Raw genomic sequence first — 15545 nt, 5'->3', positions numbered from 1 at the left:
ACTGTTGCTGTGGTCTGGGTACCACTTACATTGCTCAGTAACCACACTAGGTGTGTGGGTTACACAAGCACTTTCTAGAACAGATAATCCCTGACAGATGTCTGTCTCACTTGCTTTTAAGTATCTCCAATGATGAAGATTCTACAACCCCTCTAGGAAATTTATTCCAGTGCTTAACCACCCTGACAATTAGGAAGTTTTTCCTAATGTTCAACCCCCTTGCTGCAATTTAAATCCATTGCTTCTTGTCCTATCCTCAGAGGCCAAGAAGAACAATTTTTCTCCCTTCTCCTTGTAACACCCTTTTAGATACTTGAAAACAAGGAAATCTGTATGCCTGCCCAGGACATTAAAAGTCTTGGCTTTTGGCAGTCTCATACCCACTGTTGTCCTAGTCCTTGGTTGTTGTCGTGGGGCAAGTTATGGGGCAGCAATACCTGTACAGAGGGAGCTCTCTCTCCAGAGTGTCTTCAAGCTGCAGGAATAAGTGGCTTTGAACCACTGAATGGGATGGGGGAGTTCGGGGCTGGCAGCGGCTGGTCATCTGTATGCAAATACTGTACCTGTTGTGGGGTTTGCCACGGGGCAAAAACCAAGTAGATTCAGACAGCACCACATCCAGCTTGGTGAGGTTGGTGACCCCAGGAAGCAGAGCCCACAGGGGCTGGTCTCCTCTCCCAGGGTGAAATGAGAAGACAGTGCCCTGAGTTAGTTCTATGTGGTGAGTTCTGGGGTCAGGTGAATGTGCCATTGTTTTGTACTTCAGAGAACTGCAATTACAGCTTCCTGGCAGCAGGGGTCTCTATGTCCTCCCTGCTTCTCTTGTTATGGCTACTGTGCATAGCCATCTTCCTTCCTTCCTTGCCTAGGCCTTGCCCTTGCTGGCTCTGATGATTTGCCCAGATGGAATTGGCTGACTGGGGCTTCAAGAAATAGCAGGACTGGAACAGCTTCTGTTCCTCCTTCCTTCCCACAGGGTGGCAGGGACAAAGGAGGGGGACAGGACACCTCTAGAGTGACAGGCATAAATTGGGGGCATAGCTAGGGATGGGTAGGCACCAAGGGAGATCGGATTATTGTGTAAGGGGAACATGCACTAGAGAGCAGCCATGAGGGGACTCTGTATAAATAGACAAATGGCAGGGTTGAGGGGATGGGCAAGAGGCAGCACTGGGAGGGGCAAAGGAGAGGTTTTGGGTGAGGGAAGGACTGAGGCAGCTTGGGGAAAGGAGAGAGTGGGGGGTTCTTCGAGAGACAAGGCTGGGATTATTAGAAAAGAGGTTTGTGCAAGAGGGAGGAAGCATTCAAGATGTCTGTGGGCAACAGGGGAGGCTGGAGGGTTTCCAGCAGAGATAACTAAGGAATGGAAGGAGAAGTTGGAGATTTAGCAGGTCAAAGTGCTGGCTGAAGACTGCTACAGCATTGTGTGGGAGCCAGTCAGTCAAGAACTGCACCATAGAAGGAGAAGCAAGAGGATGCTACAGTAAGAGCAGAAAGCTTGTTTGCTTATTTTTTTAATTGGGTGGATGAATGGGAATTATGCTGGAACCTTTTGGGTTTCTGAGAGTGCAGGTGATCATGTCATGCTGCATATGAATGTTTGTGTCCACTGCAAGTTTTGGGGCAAAATTGCTCTATTTAATATTTTGTATTGGCATGCACAGATTAATTAACTGTAAGGATTGTAATTTGCAGCAAGGTTTTTAGTGTTCCTTATATACACCATGAACAATGCTGTACTGTATTGTTCTGTACATGTGTACTATGCAGCAAGCAACAAATTGTAATTAAGATATGTTTTCATCTACTTATTTAAATTCTTAGTCATTTAGAGCAAAAATCACTTACCCACCAGATTGTGAATACACAGACATTGTGAGGGCTCCCTTTTGGCTTGAATCTCTGATCATAAATGCTCCTTCTTTGGACTGAAAATAAATTCAGATTTAATTTACCCTTTCTTTTGTGTATGGCAAAACATTCATATATGATAAGACATTCCGCTGATTACAAAATTCTGTTGAATGTCCTATAAAGGAGCCAATGGATGCTAAAGGTAAGGTGATAAGAATAGATGATCTGGTGGTTCCTTATGGCCTTTAACTGTTGACTAAAGAGTAATTTCTAAAATAAGGTAATATATTTAACAGTTGCACTGTACTGTAAAGGTATGTCTACATTGCACCCTCAGCTTAAAATAAGCTACTCAATTTGAGCTACACAAATTATGTAGTTTATTTTGAGTCAAACTTTACTTGCATGGTTTATGAGATTAGAAAACATGCCTTACTTATACAGGCAGTCCCTGACTTACGCGGATCCGACTTATGTCGGATCCGCACTTACGAATGGGGCTTTCTCGCCCCGGAGCTCGCAGGCAGCGGTCCCGCCACCTCGACCTCCGGGGCGAGAAAAGCTGTTCCCGGTGCCCCTGGTCTGCTGGGGACCGTCTCCAACAGACCAGGGGCACCAGGAGCAAAGCCGCAGCCGCGGTGGGTTCCTGCGCTTCTGAGGCTTTGCTCTGGCAAAGCCTCAGAGGCGTGGGACCCCGCCGCGGCTGCGGCTTTGCTCCCGGTGTCTCTGGTCTGCTGGAGATGGTCCCCAGCAGACCAGGGACACCGGGAGCAAAGCCGTAGCCGTGGCGGGGTCCCTCGCCTCTGCGGCTTTGCTCCCCGTGTCCCTGGTCTGCTGGGGGGGGGGGCGCAGCTAGTGTGCCCCCCCCCCCAGCAGACCAGGCTTTTGTTGTGGACCCTGGGGCAGAGCAGCTGGGGCGCTGCCGGTTGGTCCCGCAGTGCCGCTCTGGGCACTACTGGACCAACCCGGCAGCACCCCCCCAGCTGCTCTGCCCCAGGCGTCCTAATTCAGCCGCTGCTGGTCAGTTTCAGCAGTGGCTGAATCTGGACGCCAGTTCCGACTTACATACAGATTCAACTTAAGAACAAACCTACAGTCCCTATCTTGTACGTAACCCGGGGACTGCCTGTATAGTAATCTAGTATGGTAATGATCTCTAGCTAACCTCCTAATTTTTATATCCATACAGTTATTACTGTTTCTAGCTATTGTGATGGTCTTCCTATCTGCAGCTATTTCATTGCTTATATTTTTGAACCAAGTATACAAGCCTTGTAATATTGAATGCTATGTTTGTAACACTGTGTCTGGAGACTCCTTGTGCTGTATTACACTCAGTATACCAGATGAATGGTGCAACTCCATGGATATAATTCATTGCTAATCATTAAAATGCTGGTGCCTGTCAGCAGTATGTGGAAAATAATTCATATTAACATCTTAAGAACATTTACATTTAACCCAGTTCACTTTTTTCTGATAATGTTCACTTTGCTCTAATGCAGTACAGACCCTTGAAACAAAGAATAAAGAGCTAAAACTTTATGGCTATTTGGCATCTGCAAAAGGCTCCAAATGTAGTGGAACCACTATGCTACTTCGTGTTCAGGCCACCAGGAGGAGAATGACCACAAACTTTGGCAGCTGTCTTCATAGGAATGTGGAAAGGAGGTTGGGGGTGGGACATCTGTGTTGTAGAAATGTGGTCAGTTGGACTGTGACCTGTGTAAATCATATAGCCTCAACACTGTGTAGCAGGTTGCAGTAAGCTTTGGCTATACAGCAGGGATGGGAAAAAGGGCCTCCACGGGCTGGATCAGCCTGCCAAGCAAATTGATCTGGCCTGCAGAGGCCCTGCCGCTCCCCCGCCCCCAGGCCAATTAAGTACCTGGAGGCAGGGGTAAGCACACAAAGTTTCTTTCACCCTGCCAGGAGTTGCACGGCACTTCTGAGCACCTTCTGCTCCTCGCAGGGAGGAGGGCAGGGTGGAGGAAACTTTGCATACTCCACCCACCCCAGGCCAATCAGGACTTGGGGGTAGGGGAGCACGCCAAGCCTCCTCCCACCCTGCCAGGAGTGCAAGACGCTTCTAAGTGCAATGTGTTCTTTGCAGGGCAGGGGCAGGGCGGAGGAAACTTTGTGTGTTCCCCTGCCCCCAAGTCCTGATTGGCCTGGGGGCACAAGGAGGAACATGCAAAGTCTCCTCCCACCCCAGGGGCATGGTCGCCTCAGGGGAACCCTACTACGGGGCAAAGACTTCACGTGCTCCCCAACCCCAGACCATTCATGGTCTGTGGATGGGGAAGCAGGGAAGTATCCTGGCCCCGCCTCTTCTGCTTGAAGCCCTGCCTCTTCTGGTGTAGCCTGGGGCTACTTCAAAGATTTCTAAAGTGGCCTCCGGCAAAAAATTATTGCCCACCCCTGCTATATAAGGTAGCTTAAGGGCTGTAGTCATAGCCATGCCATTGGCTGGAGGATGTAAATGACTAGTAGAGTTCCATATCTGTGATTTGTTAACACAAAACTAAAGATAGAACATCCAGGTCTATAAATATGTGAAGAGTGATAATGCTGTGGTGACTAGGAATCACGTAGGATTCATCTACATTGCACTGTAACTTTTGAAATAAGATACGCAATTTGAGCTACACAAATTGCATTATCTTATTTTGATGCTATTTCGAAATCTCTTATTTCGTCACAGCGCCAAATTTAAAAATAAAGTGCTATTCTGAAACATCCCTTCCTCCTTGTAGAATGAGATTTACAGAGACATCGGAATAGCGAGCACGAAATAACGGGCTTGCTGTGAAGACATTGGATAGCTATTTCGGGATACTCTGGTATCCCGGAAAAGCGTTGCAATGTAGATGTATCCTTAGAGTGATACATGGGAGTATAACTTATGGTAATGGAATGAAATTAAGAAATGGAATAATTAGACTGACTGTAACAAAAGTTCTCAGAAGTAAATATATTGGAATTCTCTCCTGTAGGAAGTGGTGAAAGCTCCATGTTTGGAGCGTTGAAAACTAAACCACACAAATCAATAGAAAATATATTGTAAAGCAGGGTGATAGACTGGATTGTATAACAGCTGTTCCTTTGCACCTCTAACATCTATAATGATGTGTATTTCTGTGCATTGCCTCTGGCTGAGCCACATTTTATCCAATCCCTGTGTTGGCCCTTGAGCAAAATTCTGTTATTCTTTCTAAAATGGAAATAATTTGAAGCCATAGCAGTTGTATTTTATACTGACATTGCACTTTTCTTCCCCAAAGTTTTACAATGCTTCACACAAAATATTGTGACCAATAAATCACAATTGCTTATGGCCAGGACTAAATGGGCATAAGTTGCAGCTTGACAATTAGTGAAGGGGAGATTTTAGTTAAGGACAGTGCAGCAAACCTCTACTTTAAATTAAGAAAGTATTAGATTTTTAATGTTTATACAAAGGAGACAGATTTGTTTTTAAAATCTCATCCAAAGACAAATGCAATAAGCTGCACAGAATTCAGTTTATCTAATATGGAAAGTAGAAGACCTAAACAAAACAAATTCTAGGGAGTCTAATTATTCAACACTCCAGCTACGTCTAGACTAGCATGATTTTCCGCAAATGCTTTTTGCGGAAAAGCATCCGTGCCAATCTAGACGCGCTTTTGCGCTAAAAAGCCCCAATTACCATTTTTGCGATGGGGCTGTTTTGCACAAAACAAATCTGAGCTGTCTACACTGGCCCTTTTGCCCGAACGGGAGCAGCATAGTATTTTCACAAGAAGCACTGATTTCAGAATGTAGGAAGTCAGTGTTCTTGCAGAAATTCAAGCGGTCAGTGTAGACAGTTGGCAAGTTTTTCCGCAAAAGCAAAAACTTGCCAGTCTAGACACAGCCTCCATGTTTAGATCTCCAAGACATCCCTTCATTTTAAAATACTGTTATTGTATACACAGTTCTGGATTTAATTTCTGGACTGCTCATGTTGCATCTTGTAACATTAACAGAAAAATGTAATTTGTACCTAACTTTAAAAACAATGGAAGTTTATTTATAAATCAACTGAATTACTGTACCTCCTGCCGTAGTAGAAGTTCTGCTTGATTCCTTGTTATGTTTTTACAGTACCACCTACAATAAATGACGAAGAAAAGACAGCAAAATTATGTTCTGACTTCAAGCTGTTTTAATAAAAAACACTTATTAATTCTATTTTAAAAAGCAATACTTCCTAACCATTATACTGTTCCCAAACAAAAAACTCAGGAAACAAGCAATTATTCATTTTAAACAACTTTGTAAGACCATTTCAGTTACAACAACAACACACAAAAAAACCCAAATATTTGCGAATGAGGAAATTCAGAGCTAACTTTAAAAAAAAATATTGTTGCAAACTGAAATAGTTAGAAAGTCATAGTGTGAAAAATCAAAATGTCAGAAAGTCTGGAAATAATTAAAGGTACCACTACTAATTTTATCTCTACCTCTTACTATCACTCAGCTCATCCAAACTAGTGAAAAATCCCATTAGTTTCCTAATTAAATAAAAAGGTGTTTCCTGTTTCATAGTGATATTTTTAAGATGTGCCCCTGTGGTGTTCTGGGTCTCACTAATTTATTTTAAAAAAATCTACGCAGTAGTAATATGAAGTGTTGTGATTTCTTGCCAATGCTACAATAGTTGTTTGAAGGTCTAGTCTCTTGCCTTTAATAAATGGGTGGATTCACAGTTTATAGTCCAAGGTATAGAATTTTTGCTCATATCGTGTCATGTAATTGAATATGTGATGGGATGAAGTTTGGGAAAGGAGGGATGTATTTCAATTGTTTTTCCCATTTGTTGTAACTAAAGTTGACTCTAAGCAAAATCTTGGATACAAACAGCCACAAGTTTGAGGAAATTTGCATTTACACTTGGAGACTCATGCCCATCTCTGACTGGAATATTTGGGAATTTTACCCTTCACCAGCCAATGAACCTTAAATAGGTTGAAGTCAGCATTGGACAGTCACTGAAAAGTACAGAACAGGAAAAGATCAGAACATAATAGCATCCAGGTAGGAGTGCTCACAAAAAGGAAACTTCCAAATCATGACATCTTGACTTAAACAATAAATAACATAATTGCATGTGATTGCTTATGAGATACCAGTGTTTATGACATTCTGATCTCAAAGCAAACAGCCATGCATTTGAGGATCAGGTCCAAAATCTGAATATGAAAACTAGAAGACAAGAGAAAAAATAAGGACCTTAGTTCTGCAGTCGTTATTCAGGCAAACTCCTGCTGGATTTTAGTAAGAACTGAAAGATCAGGCCATAAAAATGAACAACCTTAACTTCTTAGGGAGCTGGCACAATAATCATTTTCAACTGTACTTACTCATGTGCTTCTAAATTATTTCGCTTGTTCTCTGTTACATAATTGCTGGGAATTAGGCCTTCATTTCTAAATTAAATACAAATAAAAGATGTTATAACACAATGTAAAGTATGAATTTGATTAAAATGTGAATATTCCTTTCACTGAACAAAAGGGCAACTTACACTGTTGGCCATGTATAAGTATGACCTATGTGTCTTGAATTCAAACAGTCATTGAAAAAAGACCTCAGGTTTCTTATTATCAAGCTGGTGATTTTTTCAATGGGCAGATGATGGGCAAATGCTTTCTATATGAATTGTTCAGTTTGGGACTATTCTTTGGAAAACCAGGAAATAGGTAATTATGTTTTTGTGTGCCAGCTCTACATGAGCCCCACTAGATGGCACTTAAGCCAAGTTTACCATTGAACACATATGCATGGCCAATGACCACATTAAAAAGCAGAATTTGGCTCAAATGCTAGATTGTCAGAGTTGCACATGTATTAATTAATGATCCTATATTTTATAGAACTGCCAATTATTTTAATTCCCATCTTCTAAAAGAGTCCGTTATGTCCAAAGCAGTGGTGTAGGGCGGGATAGTTGCCCCCAAGTGCCATGCTAGGGGGGTGCCAGTTTAGTCCCTCCTGTCATCCCTTGGCTCACCTGCTCCTCCGCCCACTGCGGCTGGCTGGAGCCTCCTCTATCTCTGCTGGTGGGTTAGTGCGTGCAAGGGCCCAGCCCCAAACAGGAGGGGGCAGGGGGAAACGCGGTACAAACTCCCCCACTCCTACTCCCAGGGATGGGCTCAGCTGTGTGCCAGATTCAGGGCCCCGCAATGCAGCCGTGGGGTGTGAAAATTTTGTCTCTGCCCCCAGGCACATAACACCCTCACTATGCCTCTGGTCCAAAGGTAGTTATGTAAGTCAGTGAGCATCTGCCTGTACAGTTTCTAGAGGAAGACATGGTCCCTGCTCCAATGGGTTTACAATAAAGATGTTAAAATGCGGTTAATTGACTAGTCGACAGGCACTTTCAAATTCCTCCTTTGAAATGTACATGAGCCCCAGTAGAGGCTCTTGTACATTTCAAAGGAGGAATGTGGAACTCTGCATATAGCCGGGGCCAGTGGGAAATCCTGCTGACTCTGGGCTGCAGGTAGGTGCCTGCTTTGAAATGCACAAGAATCCCCAGTGGGACTCCCCAGCAGGACTTCCCAGATGACCCCGGGCTCCCCACGACATTTCCCTAGGACTCTGGATCAGCTGAGAAGTCCCCAGCTGAAGTGCCCAAGGAAGTGCCTTGTGGAACCCGGGGTCAGCTGGGGACTCCCCAGCTGATCCTAGGTTCTGGGGAAATGCCATGCCCCGGAATCAGCTGGGAATCCCCAGCTGACCCCAGGCTCCAGGGCTGACCCTTTGAATACCTGCAGAGGCGCCTGAAGAAATCATTTGAAGAAGTGGGCTGTGCCCACAAAAGCTCATGATACCATCTTGATGTTTTGTTAGTCTTTAAAGTGCTACCAGACTATTTGGGTTTTTTTAAGTTTATCTAATAATATTTTACTTGAATTACATAACCTTTCTACAATTATCTCAGCTATAATGGTGGTAACTTCAATATAAGATAACACCATATGAAACTGCATGGGAAAATAGACACAAGTGTGACTGAGAGCAGAATTTGGCTTAATTGCAGTACAGGTTGAACCTTTCTAGTCTGAACCAGGGATGTTCTTACCACTTAGGTAAGTGCCTCCCAGCCAGAGAATGGCTCTGGCACTCCACCTCCTGTTTCCCCTCCAACTACCTGGCCCAGGCCACCACCCAAACCTTCTGTACCTGCTTTCCCCTTCTTCCAGGTCACACCACCTTCCCAGACCTTCACTCCCTCCTAAATCCATCCCCCAGGCCAGAATCTTCTCCTGCACCCATACCCCCTCCTGAACCCTGCACCCCATTCCCCTGCCTGGGGTCATCACCCAAACTCTCTCTAGCCCCTTTTCCCAGGTTACAACTCCCTACCAGACTGTGCACTCCCTCTTAGAACCCGTCCCCCAGGCCAGAATCCTCTCCTGCACCTGCATCCCAAGCTCCTACCCCAAGTTACAACTCCTCTCAGATGCCACACCCCTTTCTTCATCCCTTCCCCATGGCTGAAGCTCTCTTCTGCACCCAACCTCCATCCCGGATCCTGCACTTCCTCCATAGAAGAGTAGCCCTTGACCACTTACCAAAAATCTCAGAGTGCCCCTCCATTAAAAATTATTGTCCACTCCTGATCTAGATTCCCTTTCTCAATGGAAGATTCTGGGTGCTGAATGTTTTTCAAAATCTGACTGCTTTATATTGATGTCTCAGAGACAAAACACGTTAAAAATCTATCCCTAAAATGTATTTATGCCTCTAATTGTTTATGGTTTTTTGTTTGTTTCTTGAGGATTCTTTTTTAGGAATATAGAAATAAATGAGTCCAAAAATGCCTCTTCTCTTACCCAAACTGGTCTCTTGCCTTCCACCAGTGGGGGTCATACTTCTCAAGGATAATATATTCTTCTGATTTTCTGAGCGTCAAGTCAGAAGGTCCTTTGGCAAAAAAATCATAGAGTGCAATGACTCTGATATTCTCATCACACTCGTCAGGGAACTGTTGGGGTAATGATGGTAGCGGCTTCCTCTTTGATTGTTGAACAAATTGTGTGTCACACTGTTGAGAGAAAAAAGTATCATGATTAGTTTTTATTTCTTTCCCTGGGTATTATTAGTAGTACAGGCAGTCCCCGGGTTACGTACAAGATAGGGACTGTAGGTTTGTTCTTAAGTTGAATCTGTATGTAAGTCGGAACTGGCGTCCAGATTCAGCCGCTGCTGAAACTGATCAGTTTCAACAGCGGCTGAATCTGGACGCCAGTTCCGACTTACATACAGATTCAACTTAAGAACCCCAGGCATCCCCAAGTCAGCTGCTGCTGAAACTGATCAGCGGCTGATTCCAGGAAGCCCGGGGCAGGGGCTTCCTGTAGTCAACCGCTGGTCAGTTTCAGCAGCGGCTGACTTGGGGACGCCTGGGGCAGAGCAGCTGGGGTGCTGCTGGGTTGGTCCAGTAGCGCAGCCGCTCCTCAGCGCTACTGCACCAACCCAGCAGCACCCCAGCTGCTCTGCCCCAGGTGTCCTGATTCAGCCGCTGCTGAAACTGATCAGCAGCGGCTGAATCAGGACTCCTGGGGCAGAGCAGCTGGGGTGCTGCCGGGTTGGCCCACTAGTGCCAAGGAGCGGTGCTGCGGGACCAACCGGCAGCGCCCCACCTGCTCTACCACAGGCCCGGGGCTTTGCTTCACATCTCCCTGGTCTGCTGGGGGGGGGGGCGCACTAGCTGCGTCCCCCCCCAGCAGACCAGGGAGACGCTGAGCAAAGCGGAGGAGGACCCGGGCGGGATCGCGGCGCTTCCAGATCAGCGCCGTGGTCCCGCCCGGGTCCTCCGCGGCTTTGCTCAGGAAGACCAGGGAAACGCTGAGCAAAGATTGTTCATCTTGGTTTCTGAGGACAGGACAAGGAGTAATGGGCTTAAAGTGCAGCAGGGGAGGTTTAGATTGGACATTAGGAAAAAATTCCTAACTGTCAGGGTGGTCAAATATTGGAATAAATTGCCAAGGGAGGTGGTGGAATCTCCCTCTCTGGAGATATTTAAGAACAGGTTAGATAGACATCTGTCAGGGATGGTGTAGACGGAGCTTGGTCCTGCCTTGAGGGCGGGGGGCTGGACTCGATGACCTCTCGAGGTCCCTTCCAGTCCTATTATTCTATGATTCTATGATCTATGATTATGGGGTCTGGTTTTGTGCTCAGTTACATTGTTGTAAAGTTTGGAAGAACACCATCTAAGTCAGTAGATTTAGGTCAGCTGAAAATAAAACCATATTCAGCTCCTTTGTATCTGGAAAAAATACATAACAATGTAAATCTTCTAAATCTTTGCACACTTACTAAAATATTCTTTGCAATATTTATATTAAGTATCTAGTACTGCAACTTTAAAGATTTAGTAGGGATTTATTTTATACAAGTCTACAGTCAAACTGTGGAACTCCTTGGCAGAGGATGTTGTGAAGAGCAGGACTTGAACAGAGTTCAAAAAAGAACTAGATAAATTCATGGAGGTTAAGTCCATGAATACTAATTAGTCAAGATGGGTAGGAATGGTGTCCTTAGCTTCAGTTTGTCAGAGGCTGGAAATGGATGACAGGAAAGGAATCACTTGATGACTACCTGTTCTGTTCACTCTCTGGGCATCTGGCATTGGCAGATGCCCAGACAGGATACTGGGCTAAATGGACCTTTGGCCTGACCCAGTATGGCCATTCTTATGTTTAGTTCCTGTTCTGGCACATAGTCACTATCTGGCCTTGGACACGTCACTTAATATCTTTGCACTTCAGTTTCCTGAAGCTGTGCAGTTTTACTTACTCTGTACTTTTGGGTAGACACATAGGAGAGTTGTTGTTGTGATACTGAGTATTCAGCCATCAAGTCTCCAGCATTGTCCAGGTTCAGTTCCGTCCTCTTCACTGCTCTAATTTTGGAGAATTAAAACGGTGCTTATTATTGGAATATATTACCAAACAGATTAGTTGTGGTGGAGGGGAATGATCTGTACATGTTTACAAATTTCAGCAGATTTACTGAAAACTGAAGGGTTTTAGAGGCTTTTATAAGTAATTGTTTTGAAAGCAAATAACTAATTTTGATTAGCTTAATTACTGGCAAGTTGAAGCTAAAAATCGAGTTACCTTTTCTGCATTGAACAGCAGCAGCAGCAACAGCAAAAAACAGACTGGATGGTGTGATCTGAAAATAAGAAAATGTTCAGTATTTTTAGTACTTTTTGTTTGTTTGTTTACCTACACTGAGGTGTGTAATAGGTTATCTGCTATGGACTTTGTGGGAGACTCTAGGCTAGTTAGTTGGGACCAGATTATGGAGCATTGATAATTTAATTTAACAGGTGAGGAAACTGAGGCATGGAAAGGCTAGGGATTCATTGCTTCTGTAAAGCATGTTGAAGTCCATAGAAGAAAAGCATTATCCAGGTGCTAAGTATTATTCCTATATACAGGCTGGACCGCGCATGCGCGAGAGCAGCATGTGGCGTTCGCGCCTTTGCAACGTCTCACGGTCCGCCCCCCCCCCCCCTCGCTAGTTCCTCTTACCGCTCAGTCTCTGAAAGAGAAAAAACCAGAAAAAACCCAGAGCGGAGAGGAGGGCGGGACGTGGAGCACCCACGGGGGCACATCTCGAAGAACCATTGTTACTACACAAGGTGAGTAATCTCTTCTTCTTCTTCGAGTGGTCCCCGTGAGTGCTCCACTAAAGGTGACTACAAAGCAGTAACCAAGAATGCGCTCCGGGTCAGTTATTTTCTACCGTGGATAAGACCGCAGAGGCCACCGCGGTATCCGAAGCCCACCTCCTACTTATGGCATAATGAAACGCGAAAGTTACACTAGAGACCCAGGTAGCTGCGCGACAGATAACAGTGAGGGGAACTCCCCCCGCAAATTCTGTAGTTGCAACTGCTCGCGTAGAGTGAGCACGAGGTAAAGAAGGAAGAGGCTTGTTCTGGATCGAATGACAATTTGTAATACAAAGTGTAATCAATTTGGCAACGTGCTGGGTGGAGAGTGCCTTGCCCTTGGATCTCTGTGCCGTTGATACGAACAGTCTGTCTGTCTGCTGCCATTGATGGGTTCTGTCTATATAGAAGGATAGTGTGCACCGGACATCGAGCGTGTGGAAAAGAGCATCCTTATTTGAAGAATGAGGCTTGGGGTAAAAAGCTGTGAGGACAATAGTCTCGTTAATGTGAAAAAGAGAGCAGACCTTGGAAATAAAGGCCGAGTGTAATCGTAATGTTACCGCATCTTTGGAAAAAAACAGTGAAAGGGGGATTTCTCATCAAAGCCCCCAGCTCACTCAGGGTATGTCTACACTACAGCGCTAATTCGAACTAACTTAGTTCGAATTAGTTAATTCGAACTAAGCTAATTCGAACTAACGCATCTAGAACTAAAAACTAGTTCGAATTAGCGTTTTGCTAATTCGAACTAGCGCGTCCGGGCTTAAGGATGGCCGGAAGCAGTGCCGGCAGGGCATCAGAGGAGGACTTAGAGCGTGGAGATGCTGTCTCAGGCTAGCCGAGGGCTGTGCTTAAAGGGTCCCGACCCCCACCCCGGACAGACAGTTCTCAGGGGTGCCCCGCTTGCAAAGCAGTCCTGGCTTGGATTGCCCGGAGTACCCACACTGGGCACATCACAGCACTCGGCCATCAGCCCGGCTGCACTTGCCGCAGGCTGCCATCTGGGCAGAGGGGACAATCGGGGGGCTGCAGGAGAGCTTCCACCCCAAGAAGCCCGCAGAGCCAGCCCAGTCCTTCCCATCGGGGGCTCGTGCCCCATTCCTCCCTCACCTCCTTCCACTTACCCTTCCCTAGCCCCTCTTCTTGATGTACAAAATAAAGATAACGTGTCTTCCAAAATGGAATCTGTCTTTATTGAACAAAACTCGGGAAGACTGGGAAAAGGAGGTGGGAGAGGGGAAGAGAAAGGCTGGGAGAGGGGAGGGCAACTAAAATGATCAGGGGTTGGGAACAGGTCCCATGTGAAGAGAGGCTAAAGAGACTGGGACATTTCAGCTTAGAAAAAAGGAGACGGAGGGGGGACAGGATAGAGGTCTCTAAAAGCAGGAGTTGGGTGGAAAGGGTGCATACAGAAAAGTTCTTCATTACTTCCCATAAAGAAGGACTAGAGGACACCAAAGGAAAGGAATGGATAGCAGGCTTCAAACTAGTAACAGAAAGTTGTTCTTCACAAAGCAAAGAGTCAACCTGTGGAACTCCTTGCAGCAGGAGGCTGTGAAGGCTAGAACTGGAACAGAGTTGAAAGGGAAGTGAGATCAAGTCATGGAGGTTGGGTCCATGGAGTGGTATTAGCCAGTGGGTAGGAGTGGTGTCCCTGCCCAAGGTTTGTGGAAGGCTGGAGAGGGATGGCACGAGACAAATGGCTTGGTCACTGTCTTCGGTCCATCCCCTCCAGGGTCCCTAGGGTTGGCCGCTGTCGGAAGACAGGCTACTGGGCTAGATGGACCTTTGGTCTGACCCAGGATGGCCATTGTAAGCTCAGGGCTCAGGGTCGGGGGTCTCAGTGGACCCCCTTGATTCTCTTGCACACCTGCTCCTGGGTGGCCAGGCTGGCAGCTATCCTGCCCAAGCTGGCCACTTTCCTGTGCGTAGTGCAGAGGTCGTGGACGAGGTCCACGATGTCCGCACTAGCCCAGGCGGGTGCCCGCCTCTTGCGGTCCCGGGCAAGCTCCCGGGAGCCGCCAGCCTGGTCCCGGGAAGAGGGGGAGGGCTGAGGGGCATCGGGTGGGTGGCTCGATCCGTGCCAGGTGCAGGGTCTGCTGGCTGGGTGCTGGCAGGCTTGCACCTGGCACGGGCACTGTAGCCAGCCCGTGCCCCTTAAAGAGGTCCGGGGCCGGGAGGGGGGCAGTAGAGTTTCCCTGGTGTTGGCCAGAGTGGCCACCAGGGAAACCTGGAGAGGGCTAGCCTCCCACTAGTTCGAATTAAGGGGCTACACACCCCTTAATTCAAACTAGCTAGTTCGAACTAGGCTTAATCCTCGTGGAAGGAGGATTACCTAGTTCAAACTAAGCGCTCCGTTAGTTCGAATTAAATTCGAACTAACGGAGCGCTAGTGTAGCACCTATGAAAGTCAGTTCGAACTAACGTCTGTTAGTTCGAACTAACTTTGTAGTGTAGACATACCCTCACTCTTCTCGCTTATGTAATTGCAAGTAGAAACACAGTTTTCATGGTTAGCATATGTAGGGAAACCGATGCTAGTGGCTCAAAAGGAGGGTACATGATAATGTTCAGCACTAGGTCGAGATTCCAAGAAGGGGGAGGTGCCCTTCGTGGTGGGTATAAATTCACGAGCCCCTTTAAAAACCTCTTTGTAATTTGATGAGAGAAGAGCGAGGAACCCTCTACTGGATGGTGGAAAGCACTAATAGCTGCCAAATGCACCGTTAAAGATGACAACGCAAGTCCCGAATTTCGTAGATGTAGGATGTAGTCAAAAACATGATGCAAAGGAGATAGAAGCAGCTGTACATTATTCTGAAGACACTACTTGGAATATCTCTGCCATTTTGCAAGGTAAGTATTTCGTGTAGATTCTTTTCTGCTATGCAGCAGTATCACTTTGACCTGTTCAGAACACAGGTTTTCGTCTCCTTTTAACCATTCAGGAGCCATGCCGTCAGAT

The 15545-nt window shown here is 46.1% G+C and overlaps 1 protein-coding gene across 2 annotated transcripts in view; it reads right to left on the bottom strand.

Moving 5' to 3' along the window:
• LOC102449644 (tyrosine-protein kinase TXK) overlaps positions 1 to 15545 on the bottom strand; it is a 58919-nt gene that overhangs the window by 18164 nt on the left and 25210 nt on the right. For both annotated transcript variants that reach the window (XM_075930463.1, XM_075930464.1), the window contains exons 2-7: positions 12015 to 12072; positions 11692 to 11797; positions 9723 to 9934; positions 7245 to 7310; positions 5934 to 5988; positions 1849 to 1928 (exon numbers count right to left, since the gene is read on the bottom strand). In XM_075930463.1, coding sequence (XP_075786578.1) covers positions 1849 to 1928; positions 5934 to 5988; positions 7245 to 7310; positions 9723 to 9934; positions 11692 to 11797; positions 12015 to 12072 — 577 coding nt within the window. The remainder of the gene's footprint in view (positions 1 to 1848; positions 1929 to 5933; positions 5989 to 7244; positions 7311 to 9722; positions 9935 to 11691; positions 11798 to 12014; positions 12073 to 15545) is intronic.

The sequence above is a fragment of the Pelodiscus sinensis genome, chromosome 5 (genome assembly GCF_049634645.1).
Source record: "Pelodiscus sinensis isolate JC-2024 chromosome 5, ASM4963464v1, whole genome shotgun sequence".
In the NCBI taxonomy this organism is placed as follows: Eukaryota; Metazoa; Chordata; order Testudines; family Trionychidae; genus Pelodiscus; species Pelodiscus sinensis.
The sequence above is the reverse complement of the archived record's forward strand: the minus strand, read 5'-3'. Positions and strand labels throughout refer to the sequence as shown.